General features: G+C 38.9%; 2 protein-coding genes and 2 pseudogenes across 2 annotated transcripts in view; 1 reads left to right on the forward strand and 3 right to left on the reverse strand.

Moving 5' to 3' along the window:
* Positions 1-740: 740 nt before the first annotated feature.
* LOC138027055 (uncharacterized) lies at positions 741-6412 on the reverse strand (annotated as a pseudogene).
* An 885-nt stretch (positions 6413-7297) lies between these two features.
* LOC138025733 (52 kDa repressor of the inhibitor of the protein kinase-like) lies at positions 7298-8191 on the forward strand. The gene has a single exon (XM_068872904.1). The coding sequence runs from the start codon at positions 7298-7300 to the stop codon at positions 8189-8191; it is 894 nt and encodes a 297-aa protein (XP_068729005.1).
* A 7362-nt stretch (positions 8192-15553) lies between these two features.
* On the reverse strand, positions 15554-18329 carry LOC138025734 (uncharacterized; annotated as a pseudogene).
* Positions 18330-24106: 5777 nt separating this feature from the next.
* The window catches only part of LOC138026759 (uncharacterized), a 31089-nt gene continuing 30469 nt past the window's right edge, over positions 24107-24726 (reverse strand). Inside the window, exon 4 of the mRNA XM_068874211.1 lies at positions 24107-24219. Coding sequence (XP_068730312.1) covers positions 24160-24219 — 60 coding nt within the window. The 3' untranslated portion in view covers positions 24107-24159. The remainder of the gene's footprint in view (positions 24220-24726) is intronic.

Below are 24726 nucleotides of genomic sequence, written 5' to 3' on the forward strand. Positions count from 1 at the left end.
CCAAATACATGGTGTTGTTTTTAGAACATTTAGATTGAAATTTCACTCTTTCATTGGCTTTGAAAAATGGGAAAAGTGGTCATACCGTGATTAATAACCGAGCAATGAAAGGGAATGGGTTCGATACCGGGTTGACGTCACAAATTAATTTGCATCGCTGTTTTCAAAGAACTTCCTCAATGCAAATTAATTTGTGACGTCAACCCGGTATCGAACCCATTCTCCTTAATTGCGCGGTTATGGATCAAAGTATGATCACTTTTCCCGTTTTTGAAAGTCAATAAAAAAGTGACATTTCAATCAAAAGGTTCTATAAACAACACCATGTATTTGGGACGATTTCAGAGAATAAATATATTGGAAAAGTGTGTTGAGGTGACAGGCACTTTAAGGCATACGTGCTGACCACAGAGATCATGTTTATCTTTTACACAAATTAATGTGGAGATTGCCCCTGAACCATTCCATTGCCAATGTGTTGCATGAGCCAATCCCCCTTTCCTTTGTTGTTACTGATCCCCTTATGTGCACTTAATTGAATTACACGTTGAAAAAAGTAACAGAAGTTAGTTGTTAATTATACACATTATTCCAAAATTTTGGCAATTTTAGTATTCTTGCAAATTAGCCCCTGCTACCTTATTTTGAAACTAAAAATTGGAAACACATTTGACCTTGAACGAGGCATTAAGGGCTAATTTTCAAGAAAGCAAAATAATACTAAAATGACTGCCATTTTTTAATAAGGTGTGTAAAATTCCAACTTTTTGCAGTTGCGTTGTATGAATATTGTTATCTTTGAATACTATGTACAATAATGTGAAAGAAGACATGTAATGTAAAGAAATCTAGTCAATGCTCTTTTATTTGCTAAAACGGGTTTTTGTTTCTCGCGCCGCAAACAACTCTGTGGAAGACACAGGGGGTGCCTGTGCAATGGTAGGTGCGATCCTAGCAGGGGTCATTCTCTGACAAGCTCACATGATGCGTAACTGTGTTAGTATCCACAAGCCTTCTATGGAGAATTCTGGCCATTAGCATTGGAATATATCCGAAACTCTTTTCCTCTTTCACATCTTAGCATTCCATGCTTTGGTTCGTTGGTTGTACTTTCTTGTTACAAGTTGCTTATCCCTGCTTTTACTTCTGGCTTGCCCTCGTTTGACATGGAAGTTCCAGTCGATAGCAGCAAGTTGTTTGCGTGCCTTATATGCTCTGAACCTAAAAGAATGAACATTCAAGTAAATGGTTACAATCCTGTATGAATATGTTCTTTAAGTGTCATGTATGCCCTTAAAGGGCCTAGGTCACGCTATTTTAGGTAATTCTGTTTAATTTTGTTAATTATGAGCTCTAAACGTCAAATTGGCAGAGCAAGAGTCTTTCATTTGCAAAACCACGGCCACATAACAGCTGAAAACGATTTTCCAGCTTTGTAAATGATATTTTGATATAGACTGATATAAATTTGAAAAAAGGTGGGCTGACGTTTTTCAAATTTACCCAAATTGAATTCATTTCAATCCTCTCCAGTTTTGTCCATCCATGTCCCTTCTTGGCTTCCCTGTGTTTTGTTAGAGTTCTCCTATAGTTTTGAACAGTTATTTTGATATTTTAGTTAATTCTATGACCATTCGATCAGTGCTGAAATTGCCTAAAATTGCGTGACCTAGCCCCTTTAAGCATTGTCTTCGATATTCTAAAGTATCCATAATTCATTTATTGTGTAACTTTGAATTTACCTGTCCTAAATGAGGAAAGTTGGGGGTTGGCCAAGGTTTAAAAAGGAATTTTACTTACGAGTAGGCACATCTCTTTGGTGTGTAGACCAACGAAAGGCTATTAGCGCATTCCAACCCACCAGTATGTCTGCAACGATATAAAACACATTGATAAAAAATAATGTCAACCCCAAAACACCTCCATGCATTGCCATCTATATGTACTAAACTTCACTATGCTGTAATGATATCTTGTACAGTAAAGGTGGACCAAAAAAAAAATGAAGACCATGTGAAACCTGAGAAAGGTGGCTCCTATTTTTGGGGAAAGATGAGATCACAACTGCGTATGTACTAGTACAGAAAAGTACTTTGATATATACCTGGCCCTAGTTGTTTGAAGGTTGGGCATCTCTATCCACTGGTTAAAGCACTATCCAGTGGATAGTGCAGTATCCAATGAATGGTGATTTATGCAGCGGATAGCCTTTACAATCATCTTTTAATAACAGGGGCCTGTTGGTCAGTGGCCATCTTATAACCCTTCTGCCACCCCTCCCCCCAACAAAGAAATAGAAGGCATACCTGAACCGTACGTAATACTTAAAGCTTTCAAGAAGGCCTGGATCGAGTATAATTTCTTGTAAGGCTTCGAAGTCCTTTTCTCTCCTATCAAACCATGGAAGGGTGTGTGTATCGTTTAGTTCCTCATGATCGCACTTGCCTCCAGTCCACTCATGAACATTGCAAACATGGTGAAGGATGCCAACCCATTTAGTCTAAAAAAAAAATGTAAAACAAACATTTTATGAAACTGATGCATTATGTTGCTACATTCAAACCCTATATTTTAAGGAATACTTATACACATTGCTAAAGTTGTTCCTGGTACTGCACAAGAAGGTTGATATTTACCTTGAGAACATCCAATGCTTCTTCGTCTGTGGAACATCCTTCTCTGGAAACACTGCAGATATACCAGAAGTGGTTGATGATGTGGTCAGTCCACTTGGCAATCTTCTGGTTTGCCCTCAAATTGCTTACCTATGCATTTAAAAAAAAAAAAAAAAAAACATGTTTGACAAATCAATAATAATTGTGCTGTTACACAACTATTGTGTATCCAGATGGCTCAACAGGTGTTGAAGAAGGCAGTCGGTTTGAGGAGAAAAACTGATTGTATAAATCAGTTAGTGTATTTAACAAAGCTGACTTTGTCAGTGTTGACGATAGTTGAAAGCCCTGTTAAGTCTTTTTTTAAGGAAAAAGCAATTTTAAGTTTACTGTGATACTACCTTTAGAATGCACTTTCTGATACTTTTGGCTTTGTGCCATATGTCGAGGGAGTGAAAAACATCTTCAAAGCTGTCAGCTGAAAGGACAATGCATTTAATGAGTAAATGAAGGAAGGGGGGAAGGGTAAAATTCTTAAAAGTAACGTTTACGTTAGATATAATGTAAATTATATTCTGTTCAGTTATCATTTCATCTTCTTTTTACTTGAGAGATTTGTTGATTTATGCTTCTTATGTTTTTAGGACTCACCAAGAAATTTTTTGATTGTGGTAGATGCATCTGTGCTAATTTCTACTACATTTAGGACTTGTTTCAACCTGGTCAGGGCTTGCTCAAGGGCTTTCTTTTCCATAGCATTGCTCTTCATGTCCACGTGCCTTTTGTCCACCACTTCTACTTCCAAGATATATTCTGTAACCAATTCCATAAGGAAGTAGCACAGATTCTTAGCAGAAAAACCTGGTGAATCGCACTGTCCGTCCCCACAGAGTACTACCTTCTCACCTCTAAACTGTTTAATTAGCTCCCCTCTCATCCACTCCCACCAATTATCAACTGCTGGGATGCAGTAGAGCCTTTGCATCCGGTGAAAAGTTGTATTTGAGATGAATGATAGGCCCAGGAAATCAGCAAATCTTGCAACCTTTGCATGATTGTTCCCTGAAAGTAGCACAGCAGCTGCAGTTTGCAGATTGTTGGCCCACAAACCATTTATTTCTCTTGATGAGGAAAACCTCCCTTTATGGCCAGATGAACACTGCCAACGTACTATTACACATGTTCCAATAATGGAGTAGTCCATCGTTCTTGTCAACAAACAACCTGGACTTGGACACTTTCCCATAAACTGTTCTAGCAAAAGGTCAAGAGAGCAAATAACTTTTTTTGACCGGATAGTTTCAAGTTCTTCTTTGTAAATATTCTGTTCATATAATCTTGAAAATCGAACATAGGGACCAAACTCAACACTTGCAGTCTCCACTGCAGGAGAGTTTTCAACCGCTGGACCAGAGGCAGCCAATTTTTGAGGTGAGCTTCTGTCTGAAGCACATTTATCATCTACAGTATCTTCAACATCACTGACATGGTCCAGAATGGCACTTTCAATACTGTAACACAAGAAGACAGATTGTCAACAGTGGTGAACAACAATGCACCTATGTTCCATTGGTGTGACTTTGATAAATTATTAGTATATGTATGTAGCTGCAGAAGTTTTTTCCTATTCATGTCGCAACAGGTAACTAGAAAAATGCTCAAAAAACAAAGGTGAAATCAATTTTCCTTCCCACCTTATGCTAGAAGGCAAAAATTAAGAGCCTCAATTGCTGTACTTGTGCAAGTGGTGTAGTATTAATTATTATCAGACTGAGTACATATGGTACCTTGAATCACTATCACTTTCTCCTGAATCGTCACTACTTTCCTTATTCATTTCCATGAGTGCACTTTCCACAGTGATCCTAGAGATTTGAAGCATACATTTGTATGTAATTATTTAACTAGGACTTTCACTCATGTTCAAGTCAAAGAAACCTTTTCCTACTAAAACAGATGAAGATTATTCATGAACAATACTAAGATACAGGATATCTTATGGAGGACAGGAATTAATTCAAGTTGACATAAAATTCAACAGACCAACAGTTAAAAGGAGACACAAGATCCCATGGAAGACAGAGAAAATCAACTTCAAGTTAAAACAGGCAGCATCTGGACAATAATCTAATTCTTAGACATCTGTTCTGCAAAGGCCACCATTGTCTATATTTGTACAACATAGTTAAGACTAAAATGTCTGTGTGTTTCATTTTAGTTCCATGACTTGATTTAACACAAAACATTTTCATACGTTTCAGTAGACATAATGTTCACCTGAGTGTAAGTATAGAACATTTGAAGTAAATAAAATAATAGCCAACCATTTACATGTATATGGATCAAGTATTGTAAAGATAGAGAATAATTAGGTAAACTCACTAACAAAATAATGGTCTGAATTTTGTACCTTGAAGTAGTACAGGAATAATCCTCATCTTCACTTGAGTCACTCCATAGTGCAAAACTCTCCTCATCACTCTCAGCATCACGACTTATTATCACAGAGTCATTTACTATGTGATATGACGACTCTCCAGCATGAGTGACATTTGATGAAACAGTGACATTTTCTATCTCAACATCTGAAGATTCCAGTGACATAGGAGAGGCTCTATCATTCCAAGATAAAAAGAATAAGATATTGAACAATTTTAGTATAATATCATCCAAAGAGACTGAAAGAAATTAATGGATGGGTTATGATGTCGAATAATCTCCTATATATTCCAAATTATTCTCTTCCTTCAGCAAATAAAATTTTAATAATAGCAGATTACATAGAGTAAGGCAGTTGTAGCATGTTTCTTCTTTGAGTTCACTTTAGTTTAGTTCTGACTATCTCTTTTGAGGAATAAAGGTGCAGTCAAGCAGAAATGCATGTCAGGGGTTGAGAAGTCAAATTTCCAAGGACTTAAAGATAGCTCAGAAGATAACCATGTACAAATCAACATTCAAGCCATAACAAATATTTACCTTGATTTCCGAAAAGCTAAATTTCCAGTTGGAAAATCAAAGCAAGGAGCATTATGTCGATGTTGAATTGGTGTTGAAGTAATGGGCACTGAAACAACACGAAAAGATTAAATGTTAATAATATGTTTTGCCTAAGGATATCTATGGGCTGTACATAAACTAAAGTCTGAGAAAAAATGAATATCATTAAGAGCAAACGAAGTACTTTATAACGAACAATTTACAACTCTAACCGGCTCGAGCCTTTTTGGCGTTGTCTTCATCTTGTCTATCTCCACTTCTTTTTGACCCTCCTGAAAAGACGTCTTTCAGCCTTCAAAATAAAGAAAAGACATATGTATAAAGCTTAAGTTAATATTAGAACTGTTAAGTACCGTACAACTTTTTCAGGAGAAAATACAATAGATGAAACATCCTCACCTTTCTCTTCGCCGAAGCTCCAACGACAGCAAATGAGCAGCGAATGACGAATCTGTGTTGAAGCTGCTGTTGCTTTTCAACGTGTTCCACGTTGAATGAATGTCTTTGGACAATCTTATTCGCTTGAATTGAGAATCCCACGTTTTCCTCCGAAGGAGAAGCTTGTCTGGGGAGAGAATTAGACGGCCTGAGTTGGCCCTTCGTCCTCCCCGACTGCCACCACTAGTGTATGACATCGCAATTAAAACCGAAAATACCACCGATCGGTGAAAATAGCTACGTTAAAATAAAGTTTAATAAATTTACTTGAAATTACAAAAAAGATCAGATAAGTTCGACGTCGCGATTGCTCAGGATTAAACAGATTGAGTTCGAGTCGACGGTAATGGCGGACAGTTTGAAAAAAGGTGTCCCGCTGTTTTTCAAAGATGTTGCTTCCCAGTGTGCATGCGCAAATCATGACCTAGCCCCTTTAAGGGTAAAGACAAACATACCAAGAAGCTTGTGGTGTTCCAGCCCTCATGGTTGGAAAAGTATACATGGATAGTCCTTCACAAATGGGAGGTTTTTGCAAATATTGTGTGATGCATAATAATCCATCAGATCCTCGAGCACAAAAAAGGCCTCTAGTAACAGCTCCATTCCAAAAGCTAGAGAAAGCCACTGGGAAAGATGGGGTACTTGAGCGTCATCAGAAAATGCAATGTCACCAGTTGGCACTCAAAGCCGGCATTGCCATAATCTAAAGTGTTCAAAAACCAAAGGAAACCTTACCATACAGGATTTCCACGCAAAACCAAGAGATGTTAAAAAAAAACATGAACGCACTCAGAGCAATCACTAGTACCATAATATTGTGTGGAAAACAGAACATCCCTCTTAGAGGCCATCGAGATGACAGCGCAAGCAAGGCATCCAACAAAGGCAACTTTCATGCCATTCTTATGCTATTGGGCAACTCTGATAAAAATCTTAAAGAACACTTACTTACTGGTAGGAGAAATGCTACAAGCACCTCAAAAACTGTACAAGAGGAAGTCATTCGCATCACCGGAGAGTATATTCGGGCGAAAGTTACACAGCCGATTCAGAAGGAAGATGCTTTTTTCTCAATCATTGGCGATGAGGTAACAGATAAATACGCAGACCAAGAAATATGAAGTGTTTGCCTTAGGTTTTTAGATCTAAACAACAACGTTTCATCTAAAATCAAAGAAGTATTTTTTGACTTTGTCAACCTTGACAAAACAACTGGTGAGAGCATAGCAAACGCTATTTTGTCAAGTATGGCTGAGAAAAACATCGATGTGGCATTAGCAAGAGGACAGGCCTATGATGGTGCCAGTGCCACGTCCTCAGAAGCATGTGGTGTGCAAGGAAGAATAAGGAGAAGAGCACCAATGACACTGTACACTCATTGCAACAGTCACCTTTTGAATGTCACTGTTACAGCCGCATGCAGGTTAACTTCAGTCAGAAACATGATTGGAACCTTAAATGAAACTTTCCTTTTCTTTCATTCTTCACCTAAAAGACAGCAATTTCTAGAACAAGTTTTAGAGAAGTGTGGTTCTACTTCCAGAAAGGAGAAGTTAAAAGGCTTATACAAAACCCCATGGGCGGAAAGGCACGAACTTTACGAGTACGTTTGCATAAGCTTGGAAGCGATAGTTGATCATGAGTTGCATCCTCATGTTTATTCCTCCTTATTGTTCACGTGGGATAGGGAGACTAAAACCAAGGCACAAGGTCTTCTGGCAAATTTCAAGACATTTGGATTCCTTTTCACCTTTTTGATCACAAAGAATAGCCTTGGCACACTCAAACCTATTGCAGCTACGCTTCAGAAGAAAGACCAAGATGTCTTCCAAGCGTATTCTATGATTGACAATACTATTACAGTAGTTGCCAGGGTGAGGTCAAACAGAGAAGAGGAATGTCATGAATGGTTTGAAGACGCATCTAGACTGGCTGACAAGATTGGCGCTACAGTTTCAGTGCCAAGAATCACTGGGAGGCATAAAGATAGGAACAATGCACCTAGCGAAAACTCGGAATCGCATTATCGTGGTAACGTTGCCATACCTTTTATAGATCATTTATTGGAAGAAATGAGTTCAAGATTCAATGAAGACAACTGGGCTGGGCCGGAAATTTTTTCCTTGGTTCCATCTGCATGACAGTCTTCGTAGTTTAGCAGAAAAGCTTTAATTTTGGCAACAGGACTTACCTACACCGTCCTCTCTCTACATTGACCATTCTTCTGCATGAATTGCAGAAGAATGGTCTACAGATTCCTGTAAAAATTTATGGGCAAATGATTGTGAGCGACGCGAGAGCTTTTCAAATTGCGTTAAAAATGCAAATATTTGTCCCTCCGCCGTCAAATTTCAATTTACAGGTTACACATATATTTTAGCACGCACCACATGCCTTGACCTATATTAAGTTGAAATAGACACAGAGATAATAATTTTGAAATGTTCTAACCTTATTTGCTCTAAGAGGCAGGTCCAAAAGCCGATTTAACGTGTTTCGCTCACCATTTGTCGCATTTAAAGCAGTATAGTTTCCTTCTGTTTACACAATGTCCGATCTACATCACTAATTTTCATCGTATTTAATGGTCGAATACCATCTTTGATCTTGTTTCGGCGCTTATGATCACCACTGCATCTAACTCAACAACGCTGCTAAGTCATTTGTGGATAGTTGCTTACTTTGCACTACACCAAAATACTATCACATTTGAACGATTGCTGTTTGACCTTGAATCCTTTGCAGTGCTTCGTTATTTGTTCGTCACGCAATGCTGTCATCCCATTTTTGGGGGTAGGGGTAGGGCAATTTCTATCCTGATACGAAACCACTTGGAGCACACAATCTTGTTGATTAGGAAGAGAGTAAAGTAAGGGAATGAAAAGAATGACTAGTTTAACTTTGTCTCCTGAATTGCCATCTGTTGTCATCTCTTAAGCAACCCGCTACCTACATTAAGTAACACTCTAGGGCTAAACTCGTTCCTAGGTCTTTTCAAAATTTCTTTGATTACTTTTTCTCAAACAGTTTGAACGAAATCCGAAAATTCACCCGGAGTCTCTAAATTTCGCAGCTTCCACAAAACCAAACAATGCAAATACAAAACGAAGGCGTTTTTTTTATTTATTTTTTTTTTACAACTTGGCAGAATTTGTTTTCAAATACTTTTGTGGACAGTCGGAGCTTTTGCAAACTTTTTGTTTTCTCAAATAGGCCACGTTCGATATATCAATATTCTTACATGCTCCAAGGCTTTCGGGTCAAAATTGTAACTTTTTAAAGTTTCTTTTGTGTCTCAATTCCCGAAAGAGACTTGGACACAAACAAAACAACACCAGAAAGAGACGTTTGTCCCGAAAGCCTCGGAGCCATGTCAGAATATTGATATATCGAACGTGGCATATTGCTTTTCGCAACATGATCATACCGTTACCCCGGTACCATATGCATCATCTTGTGCGCGCTTGTGCTCCCCTCCCGCTCCCATACGTGCTTTTTTGGCACAACAAATCTTTACAAACCCCTACCCCGGTTCGCAGTTTTTCTCCCGCGTCCGAAGCCACCCGATCTCCGCACGGAAACAAAATTTCGCAAAATTACTACCTCAAGCGTTTTGTGAGATTCTGCCATACCAATAAAGAACTGATGAAGGACAGCCATAAGAAAGAAAAAGGAGATATTGGACTAGACCAGGAAGAACTAGCGCGTGGTGGGACTACTTTGTGAATGAAGTGGTATTACCTGATCATTTATTTCATATATGCACAATTCCACATCCAACTCGATCTTATCGCTTTCGAACCTATTAGTTTGGACAAATGAAGCCAATGGGAAAATTAAACGCTAGTTTGGGCGAAAATAATTTGCTTCGTTTTCTTCGAGATCAAAACTTATTAGTATGGTCGGGACCTGAGTTACAGCTCTTTCTGGGGTCTTCGAGGCAAGTCCCTCACGTATTTAAAAACACAAAGGAGATTCTCTATTCCTGCGGTGATGATCGGGGCTCTTCAAGGAAAACTTGCCCCTGCATAGTGGATGAGGTCTGTTGGCCTCAGCTCTCTATGTTGAAGATTGCGTTTCAAAGTGATTCGTTAAAACTGCAGCTACCAACTAATTTCGTCAGAAGATCTATGTAGGGCTTCTTTCGTTTAACGTTGATTGTTGAGATGTCAAGCTGATAAAAATTACATATGTCTTGGAGGATCTGCACAGAAAACTTTGCGAGTTTAGAGCAAGCTGCGATTTCACAAATGTTATGGGTATCGTACATGATCGGATGCTGCAATGATATTTCTGCCATGACTTCGTTACTCAATTCTTGTATGTTCTGTTCATGAATTTGATCCAGCTCTTCGGCGTGTTCATCTTCTTCGTCCCCAGATTCAGCAGCTTGGACAACTTTCTTTGAAGCAAGGCGTGAGAAGAAACTTGCAACTTGCTGAGAAGTTAAATAACTCGAAGCATCAAATCTAGAAGAGCCATCTGCGTTTCTAACTTTTCTCATTGACTTGGAAACATTGGAGGGATCCGTTTTCTTTCCAGTCTGTTCGCCGATTTTGAATACTTCTGTCAGTTATTGTTTCTGGTTTTCATTCAGTCGGGTTCTTTGAGTACTGGAGGATTTCAAAGCCCAGCCCATTGACAACGATGAACGGGAATCTGGTACCTTAGCTGTACCAGTATCCTCTACAGGATTATCAACAGTGGCAACACCCTGTTCTAGTTTTGATGCAAAGGACATCATTGCCTTATCGAGAAGCGTACACTACTACGCTACTCACTATCTATCACAGAATAGATACTGAGTAGCGTAGCAATTCAGAGAATTACGCGCTAGTAGATTTATACAACAAAAAAACGGATAAACATGCAATAAATTGTTTCACTTATCCTAAGAGTGCTCAATACAAAATATGCAAAGCAAACTGCGAATATGGAAACAAATATTGATAGTTGTTTTTCTTTTTCTTTTTCTTTTTGTTATATTATACACCCCTACCGGTTTACGTACCCACCAAAAAGGAAAGCATTGCGTGACGAGCTAATGATTGTGCTGCGGGCGCCGACATGCCTGACAGCAATGGTCGCAATCAAATGTAATATGTTGGTCTAGCAGGTTTAGTACATACAAAGCAAGCAACTATCTGCAAATCACTGAGCAGTTGTTGACTTAGGTAGATGCAGTGGTGATCATATGCCCCGAAAGATGATCACAGATTATGGTATTTGACCATTGAATACGTGTGCAACGAACGTTGTGTACACAGAAGCAAACTTGACCGCTTAAAATGCGACAAATGGTGAGAGAAACACGTTAAATCAGCCTTTGGACCTGCCTCTTACGGCAAATAAGGTTAGAACATTTCGAAATTATCAGCTGTGTCTCTTTCAATGTAAGATGGGTCCATACATCTGGCGCGTGCTTAAATATATGTGTAATGCCAGTTGACGACAGAAGGTGAAATGTTTGCATTTTTTACGTACTTTGAGAAGCTCTTGCGTCGTTCACAATCATTTGCCCAAAGAAATTTTTACGCCATCCTTCGACAATTGGACCACCAGAAGCTTAGTCCAGTTGAAGGTTTTGCACATGGTGAAAATTAATTGTATTCACGAAGTACTTTTAAGTGAAAGAAATACATGTCTTCGAAATTTAATTATTTTGCACCCAAAATCTACCCAATACACATTTACACATTGCACAAAACTATTTGAGTGTTTTAAAGACTGAAAAATAATTTGTTTTTGCATACGAGGCTTTTGAACTTGTCTAATAAAATGGTGCGTCAAATGACGATTTTAACGGAATTTGGTTATTTGCATTTTTCTTTGAAATAAAAGGATATTTTTCCGAAAAATTTATCCAGTAGTTTTTGTCATAACCTAGCCTATCTACCATAAATATATGAGCGAAATCGAATTTTCGACCCTTGCCGAGTTATGTTTGATAATTATGGGCAGGGACTCAAACAGTTTTTACCAGGGGAAATCCAAGGTGCCATAAATGTGGCGTGGACGATATAGAAAGCCAAATACATCAAAAGGGAGGCCGCAGAAGTCGAACAAGAAGTGGGCCCAGGATGTCCAGAACATTTGGTTAAAAAGTTTGCGGATTCAAAGAAAACTATTGAAAGAAATACTAAGCGCATGGAAGCTGCTCATAATTCTGTCAAGCAATTCCAAGAAAATCTCTCGAGTGCTCGATATCAATTATTCCAAGCAAACAACAAAACAGAGCGTGGCAAAGCGACAGTCCAAATTGATACCCTTGAAAAAGATTTGGAAGGTGCGTTATCTGAATTGAGAAAGTCAGAAGACTCTTTGCGGAAGGTCATTGACAACAAAAGAAAGTTAATCAGTGCTTTGAAGGATATGAGAGATTAACTGAACATAAAATTGATGCTTTTAAATGAGTTTCAAGTAGGTCATTAATTGCTCGTGCTTTGAAGGATATAAGGGGTTAACTGAACATAAAATTGATGTTTTTAAATGAATTTCAAGTAGGTCATTAATCGCTCATGCTTTGAAGGATAAAAGTGGTTGACTGAATACAAAATTGATGCTTTTAAACAAGTTTCAAGCAGGTCATTAATCGCTCGTATTCTATATCTTTGCAAATAAATTGTCATGGTAAATTTTTGTGTTTTTTCTTTGTTACTCTCTTATGCGCCACAAGAACCCTCTGGAAATATTTCCCTATGGTCACCCCCCTCCCCCCTGGAAAATTAGGCAAATTGACCCCCTCCCCCCTGGAAAATCCGATCTCTTCTGTGGGGGGGTATGGATATTTTCTGGAACCACACATTTCCCTTCATTTCTGCTCATTCGCTGATCCTATTTCCTTTCAATTTGCACGGCTTATTTACCAGGAATGTTTCTTTTATGATGCTTTTTGACCATTCAATTTTATAGCATTGATATTTATATCAATCCTACAGCTGTATTTGTTTTTGCATTATTACTGTAATATTAATGCCGTGTGTATCTTTCCCTTTATTTTTGCTTATTTGTCGACAGTATTTTCTTTGATGATGCCTTTTGCCATATCAATTTTATGTCACCGATATTTCTTTTGTTCATATGTGCTTCTGCATGGACACTGTAACAATTCATATTATCCCATGTTAAATTTTCATTTTCCTTCATTTTTTCTCACTTGTCATCAGTATTTTCTTTGATGATGTTTTTTGGCAGTACCATACTATATCTTGATATTTGTTTGTTTCTTTTAGTTTCTGCATTATTACTGTTATAATAATTTTATTATCCTGTGTGATACAATAGTTATGTTCCTTTGTTTTCCCTCATTTGTTGATTTATTTTCTTTCAATTTGCATCGCTTGTTTACCAGTTCCTAGCATAAAAAATATCAGATGATGCATGGCAGATAATTTTTAATTGAACTAAACTTGAACTAAACTTGGACAAAGCGGGGCAAGTTGTGCATTCACTGAGTTATCTGGTTATTTTTAAAAGTACTAATGATTAAATATTTTGTCTACAGTGAAAGCCTATAGGGTTTTTATGGTTTTGGAATCTCTGTAAAGCATACATAAATTTGATTCCGCCACAAAACCACAAAGATTGACGGGATAAAGTTCAAACTCCAAACACCTTAAAAGAAGTTATTCCCTATTACACACACACATAAGACTTCACTCTTCGAAACGATTTCTTTAACAGTTTATAATACACTTCTGAGACCATTCCACTCAACCTCATATTCACAATATTACAAGCATTTTGTCTCTATAAGGCTTATAGGCTTGAGAGTGCTCTTTCTCTTTCTTCACACTCTATCCCAATAACTTTACCGCACTTCTATGACAGTTGTCGGATATCACAAACTTGTCACATAACAAGTCCTTCAACGGTTTCTAAATGAAAGGACAAATGTGGCTAGTATAATGCTTCAAATAACACACAAGTTATTCTCTAAAAGCTGACACATGACAAAACAACATTGTGGGCAAACTCTCACATGCTCCCCGGGCTACGTGAATCTGCTGATCAAATACGAACTTACATTACCCTCCCTGTTAAGTACATGGCGAGTCTTGAGAGTAAGGGAAAACTGAGTTCTTGGGGCAGGGACATAATCAAGTACCCAGGAACAATTTTCGTAGTCCCGTTGTAATGACTACTTAGCTTCAAGATGTCAACTTGAATACTTAGGTAAACAAGGTCTCTTAAAACAGACTCAATAAACACGCTCCTCAGCTGCCTTGAAAAAAACGCATTTGTCTATAGATCACTCCAACTGGGTGGGTGGTCTTGCTACGGGCCAGCAATCCTGGGGAATGAGTAGTCAACTATCAGCACAACATCATCAAAGGTTAAAATGCACCTAACCCCTAAATTTTTTTTTTTTTTGCTTAAAAAAATCTTCATGCTTTGGTGGGTATTTCTTCAAAAAAATTGTTGGATTTGGTCAAATCCTTGAATTTGTATGCCCCGTTGAAGTAAGGAAAATCGCAGTAAAATCGCCACCATTTTGGTTCGCGACCGCGTTTCTAGGATCAAGGGTCTGGCAACTACTGTGACATCACTTCGAGAACCAAACAATCTGTATTTTGTGCCATTTCGCGCAGTTCTCTTGGTTTGCTTGGAAGGTGAGATCGATATTGCTTGCAACTATGCCGCACAGATGTGTTGTTGGAGGTTGCAGTAACATCAGAAGCTTAGAGAATGGAACAGCGCTCCATATGATACCACTTTACGGCTATGAGCGTCCAGAGGTGAAGAAACGAAGACACGTAGGAAGAGATGGATAGATTTTGTGAGACTGAAACATGCTCAATGGGAGCCATCCAAGAGTTCTGTGACATGCTCGAAGCATTTCAAGCCAGATGATTTTGTTCGAAACTACACGTTGTTGAAGGACCAAGAAGCTCTATCGATTCCATATTTAGAGCGAGACAGCTTCTTAACTGAGTTGTCCAGCCTCCAGTCCTCACATGGTTACGTGTTAAGTGATCAACCTGCGTGCACAATACAGCTGAAATGTCATCACAGTTTTTTCCTATTTGCTTGTCACAGCAAACACTACAAGTTCTGGTCAAAGGTTTGAATTTCAGTTTCACTTTGTGTTAACAGTTACTAAAGTCCCAGAGGGAAGAAAAAAAACATTGTCACAGATTGCACATATTACATTACAAAAAAAATGAAAGCAAGGTTTTTTTCTTAAATTTACTTGGACATGACTGGCTTATCTCACTGGAAATAATGAGCAAAATAAACAGCACTACTTACAATGTAGGATTTAGTAAATTACTGACATACAAAACAGAGATGGACATCATGGATGAAATTGTATAAATAAGGGTAGAAGTAGTGGAATGTTCATCTGCTGAATAGAGTGCATTGTACACCTGATAAAAACTGATCCTTATTTTACACATAATAAAGCATTTGAACTTTTGTTAAATTGTTTTCTTACTGTACTTGCATGACAGTTTGCAAGAATGTATCATGTTCATTGTAGAACAAGTAAAATGGCACTGCTAGTTTTCCTCATCGAGGTCAAAGCCTGTGAATTCCTCCTCCTTGCCGACAGGGAATGCTTTTCTAATTGCAGTATAAGCACAGGCTGGCAAGGGAACCCCTTTCTTTCCCAGAAGCCCATACACCACCCTAGAAAACTCTCTATATGCAACACTTCGTAAAAAACTGTAAGAGATCAAAGAGAGAGGTTGACTTTAGCAGGATATTATTAATGCAACCTTCATCATCTGTGGTGGAACTCCTGTTGTGAGTGTCCTGTGGTGGTTTCCCCTAGACTCTCAACAAAGTCAAACGACAGACGATAGGCAGACATTGCTCAAATGAGACTATTTCGAACTTCATAACTTGAAAATTCAGGTGCGATACGTTTTGGTAGACTCGAAAAGGAATAACACCAACCAGTAGTAAATATTGCTCACCTTTCTTCACTTCCCATCTGGCGATACCTTTCCTTCCCTTTGGTTTTGAGCTTGTCCGCTGCTAATCTCAGACTCCACTTCAAAAGACAAACGAGTTGAAATCCTGGGTTTTCAGTGATACAGGTCAGGTTAAAGCTATTTTAGGTATATTCGTTTAAATTTCTTAATTATGAGCTCTCAACGTCAAATTGGCAGAGTCTTTCATTTGCAAAATCACGGCCACATAACAACTGAGAATGATTTTCCAGCTTTGTAAATGACATTTTGATATAGACTGATATAAATTTGAAAAAATGTGGGCCAACGTTTTTCAAGTTTACCCAAATTCAATCCATTTCAATCCTCTCCAGCTTTGTGCATACATGTCCCTTCTTGGCTTCCCTGTGTTTTGTTAGAGTTCTTCTATAGTTTTGATATTTTAGTTAATTCTATGACCTTTCGATCAGTGCTGAAATTGCCTAAAATTGCGTGACCTAGCCGCTTTAACATCAGGGCCAAGATCTTGTAGGACAAGATTACTCTTAATTGATTCTCCACAGCCTTCCAGTCCACAACAGCAATAACATTCACTGATGTTTTGTAACAAAGCGATGTTGCAATTTCCACACTTGCACCTAAAGTTCAGCAAAGTTATGTTAGCAGAAAAGTAATCGAAGAAATACATACACAATAGCGCCAGAAGCAAGCGTGCCAACACATGTAATGCATAACTAAGGCTCGTGCAACAATGTACATAACGGAAAAACCCACGAATCTCACTACTCTTTCAGTTCTACATTGCCCTGTAACCGGCCCTTAGGGCTTTGTTCGCCTATCCATTCTGCAACAGCCAGTGGCTGGTCACTATAAGCAGCATCTTACATTGCTTGAATCACTCGAGGTTTCCGGTGATTGTGGTGAGACGTGGAATGAATGCCCTTCGTCTTCAAGCTCTTCTCTAACTCTGATGATTCGGAAAACATCGTAATTTTCACTTGAATTCTGAAGCTACAAAGACCAAATAGAATGAATTTTCATGCTACAAAGGCTTTCGAAGATCTACCACTGGCTGAGAATTGCTTGAGCGTCTTCTTGAAGTGACGTCACAACCCTACTCTGCCCAGATCCCCATTTAAGTGGTCGTAGTCCATTCGGAACTCGACTTCAACGGGCATTAAAAAATGAGGATTACACCAAATCAAACAATTTTTACAAAGAAATACTCACCAAAACATGAAGATTTTTTGAGGCGAAAAAAATTTAGGGGTTACGTGCACTTTAAGTTCCAATGAAGGACATTCCACTTCTGTCCTTGTTGCAACAAGAGGACATTCTCTGAAGAACAACGTCTCCAGAATTGATTTGACAAGTACTGCACCTGCCTCCATCCTTTTCAAGAAAATGTATCCTCCTTCCTGAAGATTCCTGGCAGTAAAGTTGGACCTGATTGAAGTAGAAGCAAGTGGTTAGTGATTAAAGTTTTCAGGTCCCTGTGGTCTTCAGACACCTTTGTGATAGGTTTTCCATTCAATATTGATTGATTCTGCCTCACACATCAGGGTAATCAAGGCTTCATCAGTGAGCATTTGTTCCTTTAGGAGAGCATTCAAGATCTTGAGAGTGGACCTGATATGGTGGGATCCAGATGTAGGTTGAATACCCAGTGAACTGGTTGACAGTCCCATTTCTGAAATGCTGGCACAGATTTCCTTATCTCCACTAACAAAATTGGTACCATTGTCAGTTCTCACTGATGCTGGTTTGTCTCTCCGCATAACAAAATGGCAATATGCTTTCAAACACAAGTGGGCATCAAGAGAATTAGTTATCTCAATATGAACCCCTGAGATGGCTAGACAAGTAAAGATACAACCATATCCTTTGACATGACTTGTGCCTTGTTTAACTTGGAATGGACCAAAGATATTGATTCCAACGTGGCTAAATGGGGAGCAGCCAGGGTGACTCTTTCCTCCGGAAGGTCTGCATTATTACCGTAAATGTCCATGTATAAGCCGCACTTTTTTTCACAGAATTGAAGGCAAAAATCAAGGGTGCGGCTTATCCATGGATACATCTGTGTTTCGAGTTTTAAAAAAACTAATTAATATTCATACAACTTCTTAAGATCTCAGTAAAGAAACATAAAAGAAACTGAGAGCACGTTGCTGTTGTTCATTGACTTTTTAATGAGTGGTGGCCCCTAAAGGAGCCGTTTGTGTCTTCGAGTGTTTATCCGTGAATCTTGCTCTCCAAGAGTTCTTTCAAGTGATTAATTTTCGCTTTACTCGAACAAGTAAACACCAACCTACAAGGAATCTCCATTCCTCCGCACAGCTGTTTGCAGTGACGTCTTCGGCCAGTCACTTCCACGCATATCTTTCTGCCATGTGCGATAAAATACCACAAAATTCGAGAGTACTCACAAGGTAAATGGCAGACTGCTTCGTTGTCTTCGTTTGTCGACTGCATTATCAAGCTCCTGTTCTGCATGAATTGTTTCGCCTATTGCAGGTACATCTTTATAGACGTGGTCATGATACCCAGGCCCTGGCCCAGACTCCTCCCTACATTTAAAGCTTGGCTACTAAGCACTCGTTTGTTTTGTTTCAATATCGAAGGACTTTCAACTTTATGGTGAAACCTTGATTGTTTGTCCTCGTTGTTTTATAGCAAAAGAACGTTACTGGAACTTCAAACTCTATTGTGTTACATTTTTTCCCAAAATCTGCGCTTTTAAATTCGAGGTGCGGCTTATCTACGGATGCGGCTTATACATGGACGTTTACAGTACATATTATTTGCACATATCATTATTATATATATTATTTTTTGTTCTATATATCTTAACTCTACACCGCCTACACTAGCTGTGCTATTTGCGGTGTACAGTCATATTATATAGTATTGTGCAAAAGTAATGCAAACGTATCTCGCCGAAATTCACGCCTTTTCCTGGCTTTTCGACGAAAAAATATAGAATTTTCGATAGAAGCGAATTTTCAATGAAAAGTCATGATAATTCGCAAGGCCTATTGTTTCCAACTACGCAAATTTTCGAACGAAAATTCACTTCGAATTTCATGCGAAAAATCGCTCTGTTCGATAAGACTTTGAAAAATTGAGCAAAATTTCGCTCTTTATTTGCTCTTCTCGACCATTCCAACATCCCCACTAAAGTGGATGCTTACAGTCGATATGAAAGAAGAAAATGCTTGAAACAAGCTTATTACTTGTAAACCCGGCAAGGATTCAGTATACAAGGTAAGGCATCCGAAGACTGTTTTGTACGACTGACCTCTGGAATGGATTGAGACATGCACTGCTCTGGCTAAAACCACGCAAAATACATTTGAGAGCTTTTGAGTTTTGATTCCAAAGCGAAATGTAGTGTGTCATAAAATAAAACTTTTGTCTGCAAACGCTGTCTCACTTCTGTGTTGTTTGTTTTGGAAAAGTGGGCTTCTGTAAACATTTTCTTGTAGTCTTGTAGTTCGCGCCCAGTTTTGCTGATCGATAAGCCAACTACAAATAGTTGTGAGGCAATCACAGTTTTTGTTGTGTGAGGCAATCTTTTTCTTCCCGTTGGAAATAGCCGATTAAACTGTTGGATCATTGAATCTATTTTCAATAAGACTTTAGTTTATTTATGCATACGTACGCTTGTTCAACGATGTTTTTGATGGCGGCCGCCGATTCATGTCACAAAAATTCGCTGCTTCGAATTTTATTATCTCGAATTTTCGTTTGGTTACCTCGAAAATTCGCTGCTTCGAATCTCGCTATCTCGAATCTTCCAGAAAGATCATGAATTTTTCACTTTAAACCCTAGGAAACATCGTTCGAAAATTCGATGACTTTTCATGGAAAATTCGCGAGTACTAAGGACGAATTTCGACGAACTTCGTTTGCATTACTTTTGCACAATACTGTATTAATATTTATATTTCTATATGTGTGTGAATTATACTTTCATAAACTTTCCAGAGGTTGCCTTTGCTTACAGTCAAACTGTGGAATTCCCATGTATTACCCAATACTTGTGTTACGGAAAATTGTTGCGTGTCTTGTGCTACCGTCTAGAAGCTTTGTGCATATTTAATTAGTATTGTATCACAATGACTAAGCAGTTTTCCGAGTCTACGTGTGATGCTGTAAATAGTTCAGTGATGTAATGTTACTACAATTAGGAGAGACGGAAAGTTCTAGAAGATGATGTTGTTAAGTATATAAGGGAGAGAATGTTTTGAGTGAGTAGTGTTCATTGAAGTGTGACTGAGGTCACATGTAAATTTGGCAGAGGCCGTTTTATCTGTGTGACGGAGGTGGAAGTGAAATTTTACAAGCGTAGCGTGTGGCTTGTTGTGGAGTTTTCTGCGGTATTTTCTACGTTCATTTGGAATAAATAACCTTGTTGCTGTTCCGACAATCCTGCATTCTGTTTGGACTGCAAACTATCTGCCACTCACACACAACAAACTCGTAACAAGTTGTCTCGGAGAAGCAACAGGACATATTCCCTTCTGGATGGTCAGAAATCAAATGGTAGTGTTGAACTATCAGGTCTGTCACATGGTCACTTGGGTAAAATAATTTGATGCTTGGCATCTTCAGGCAGAGAAGGCCAGTGCAACCTTCATCCAACTGTAATGATATTATCAACTACAAACGGATCTAAGAAGGAGATACTAATGTCCCTATTACAATGCAACACGCCTTACTGTGACCGCTCAACAAACTTTCACATTTGACCATTTTGTGTAAATATGTCAACAACCCATGCATCGGTATTGAACTTACAACTGTGGGAACTTTGCAAGGAGGTGTGACTGTCAATAAAATTCACAAACCCCGATTGGCAGACAATTTTTGAAAAAAAAAAGTTTGTTAGGTGGCCACGGTAAGGCACGTCGCACTGTAACACTGCTCGACCTCTGTCACAGGCTTGATTTGCCATTCAAACCCTTATTCAACTTTTTCAGGCTTTCAATCTCTGGCACATACTTTTCCTCTGAACGTACCAGATTATTTCCAGATTGTGGCTTGCAAAGGTTGTTCTTGAATCCAGGCAACAAATTTTTTCAGGCTATGCCACAGGGTAAATCTTTCAATCACTTCATCAAAACGAACAGCAGCATCACTTAAACGCCCTGCACTAACCAAACTTGTACTCTAGACTTCTGGGTTATCAACTGAAGGTTGCTCAGCCATCCCCTGTTTTGGCCAGCTCCCACAAGAAAGGTCGTCTTATTTTCCACTGGGTGCTCGAAAGAAAAGCTTCTACGTTAAGGCCCCTGGAGGCATCTAACCCTAAGCCAGGGAATACTAATATACTTTAGGGGCATAAGCATTGACTTGGCCAGGATAAATGCACAGTGAATTCGGCCTCCTTGACCCACTTGGCGGAGATAGGTGACTGCACCATAACCTGTCTGCAAGACATCACTGAAGTGATGCAGATGGCAACTATTCCCAAACCCAACTGGCTTAATACAGCGGTCAATGGAGAATTCCCGCAACCAGGGGAGTTCATAGAGCAAACCCTTCCATCTGTTGAGGCTTTCTTCTGGTACAACTTCGTCGAAGAACAAAGCTCCTCAGTACAGGTCTTGCCGGACAGTTTTAGCAGGTAACACAAACGGACTAACAAATCCAAATGGGTCAAAAACCAAGCTCACTATTGACAGCATTTCTCGGAGTGTGTGGGGTTTGTCTTTAATGTTTACTTTAAAGCAGAATGTGTCTGATTCTAGATTCAATCTGATCCCCAAGGCACATTCAACAGGCATTTCTTTGAGATCGAGATCTTTCACAGACCTCGCGGACTGACTCGGGGATAGTTGCAGGCACCTTCAGAGAGTTACACCACCCTCTTTCCCACCCAGAGAAACCTGACAAAACACGAGTTGTTTTCAACTGTGCAACCAAATGCAAGTTATATGCGCTGACATGTTTGGGCTGCTTTCTTTGAGCTCCATTAACTTAGGTAATTTTTGGGAGCCCTTTTTAATTCGTTTTGAACTCGGTTTAATCCAGGAAGTTTCTTAATTATTTTATTAATCATTTTATTGCCTGATATGGCGTTCTACACACGGTCGGTGCTCTTAAACATTAGAGACATTCTACACTCACATGGCAAGCAGCCGCCATTACCAGCGAATGTTTGGAATACGCTCAAGTCTTTTAGCATTGCAAAACAACAGAGAGGTTGTCGAGCTGGTGTTCGACACAAGAAATTTATGTTCCACATAGCTTGTAAAGAATTTCGTAAAGGCTTTCTTAACGAGAATACCACAACAACCACGAATGAAATAACTACAGTGATTCGACCAAGAATTAGAGGCATGGCTGATTGCACACCTCAAAGCAGAACTCTAACTCCATTGACTCGTTGTATGGAACATTCTCAGCGAATCACTCCTAAATGTATGGCAGTTAATTCTTGTTCGCTGGTTCAACCTGGAGCCATTCAATCACTCCAAGGAGATTTATCTATGTTTTATCTCAGAGACATGGCTGCACGAGCGCTTTGATGCGAATCTCATTTGTCCAAACGGTTTCAGTTTACTAATGAAGAACAGAATTAACAGAATTGGTGGAGTTGCTATTGCCTGTAGAAACGACTGGAAGATTAAACGTATTGATATTCCATCTAATGACAATAATTTTGAATGTTTGTGGTCGACTTCTACTCAAGCGATTTACGCCGGTGTTGTTTACTATCCACCCGACCTGGTCTATAATCCTGATGAACTTATCAAACATTTATCCAATGGACTCGAAATCTTACTGACTAACAACCCTGGTTGCCGAGTTATCTTGGCTGGCGATATAAATCAACTTAAACTAAACACTTTGATGCATCAATTCTCATTATCTCAGCTTGTTAAGAAACCTACGAAAGGAAACAACATTGCTAACACACCATTTGAATTAAGTACGGTGAAATGTGTGGATAGTCTGATAAATACAGATCACAAAAGCGTCATAGTCAATCCCAGAACTAGAGCGAAAGCTACAAGGAAATGCGTTGAACTCCGCGATACTCGTGCTCACTGCAAACTGGCCATGTTTGACTTTCTAAAGAATATTGACTGGTTAGGTGAGCTATCTGGTAAAAACATTGACTTTGCTGTATCTCACTCACCAGCTATCGACATATTTTTCCCTGTCAAGAAAATTAAAGTGTCAAGTAATGATCCAATGTTTGTCAGCCCTCTTGTTAAATATCTTTTGAGGAAAAGAATGAACTTTTTTCCCAAGCCAAAAGATCCCGTTCCAAAAGATCAAACGCGCGGGGTAATTTATTCCATTCCTTGCAAAGATTGCGACAAACTCTACATCGGGGAGACCAAACGAAAGTTCAATACTTGGCTCAGAGAACACCAAAAAGAGGTCGAACAAGAACACCCCAAGAAATCTGCACTTGCCGAACATTCTTTACAGTCTGGCCACACTATCTCGTGGGAATCGTCTATAATATTACGTACCAGTCCCGGTTGGCAAACCCGACGCCTCTTAGAGGCATGGGAAATTAACACATGCAAAAGTCCGCTCAACCGCGATGATGGCATGTACCTACCCCAAGAGTACAGGGCCTTGGCGTTATTGGACAAGAACTGATTTTATAAATATTCTGTTTTTTATTAGCATCTACGCGATTTTAAATACACTTGTCACAGAAGTACCCAACGAAGGTTATCCAAATTCATTTATTAGTAGCCTAGATGATAAATGGGCATGTGCAAAGGCATTTTCAGTTAATTTTTAACTCCTGTGGGAAAAAAATATCCACTCTTTAGAGCCAGCTAGCAGTTATTTAATAGCTGCTTTTGCCAGCCAGCATGCGCAATTTTCTGGCTTTTTCCCAGCCAGGAACATTTGTTTACCCTTTTTGCCAGCAATCTCTTTTTTTGTTCTGGTTTCCCAGCCAGGAACATTTGTTCACCCTTTTCTGCCAGGTATGTTAATTTTTCGGCCCCTTTTCCCAGCCAGCAGTTTTTTCCCCCCAAAAAATGGTTTGTTTCCTTAAAGAGACAATTCCGGAAAATTAATTTAAGAAAATGGTATTTTTCTACTCGTTTTATTTTTTTCTAAGACAAAATAGTTTGTTTACTTTATAACTAAAAATGGACGTGTCACTTACCTCGAGATTAAAACTGATGAACTCATCAATAGATCTGAACGCGAACACAGCTAGAACCACTTCAGCACAAACCCTTACTGACTTTTTTTATAGAGCATAATGTCGCTGAGCAGGCTGGATTCTAAACAAAACATTTTAGAACTCATTATCTTTTCAGCTTTTAATTTGTACATTAGTGTAAATGCCATTTATATGATCACTATAAAAGACAATTATCATGGCATTAATGCTTGTAGGCTCAGTGAAGATGATTCCAGTGCCAATAACGCACAGTCTATTCACAAAGCACACAAAGATGATTCAAACGCAGTGTAAGATGATTTTTCTTCCAGAATCTATTGCACGGATAGCACATTTAGATGTTTTCAGTATATGTTGGTGAAGCACAGTCTTTTGAATGAACAGCACAGTTAAATGTTTAAAAAGGCCAGCGAGGCACAGTTTATTGGATAGACGGCCCAGTTAGATGTTTCAAATGCCAACATAGCACAGTCTATTGGATAAACGTCATAGTTAGATGTCTTAGATGCCAGCCAGGCATTGTAAGTAATTTCTGCGGAGATTTTGTTGATTTTTTGTCTGATGAACAGCAAATAAAGATTCAGGAGACGCCTCTTTCAGCGAAAAT

This window comes from Montipora capricornis, chromosome 12 (genome assembly GCF_036669925.1).
Source record: "Montipora capricornis isolate CH-2021 chromosome 12, ASM3666992v2, whole genome shotgun sequence".
Lineage (NCBI taxonomy): Eukaryota > Metazoa > Cnidaria > Anthozoa > Scleractinia > Acroporidae > Montipora > Montipora capricornis.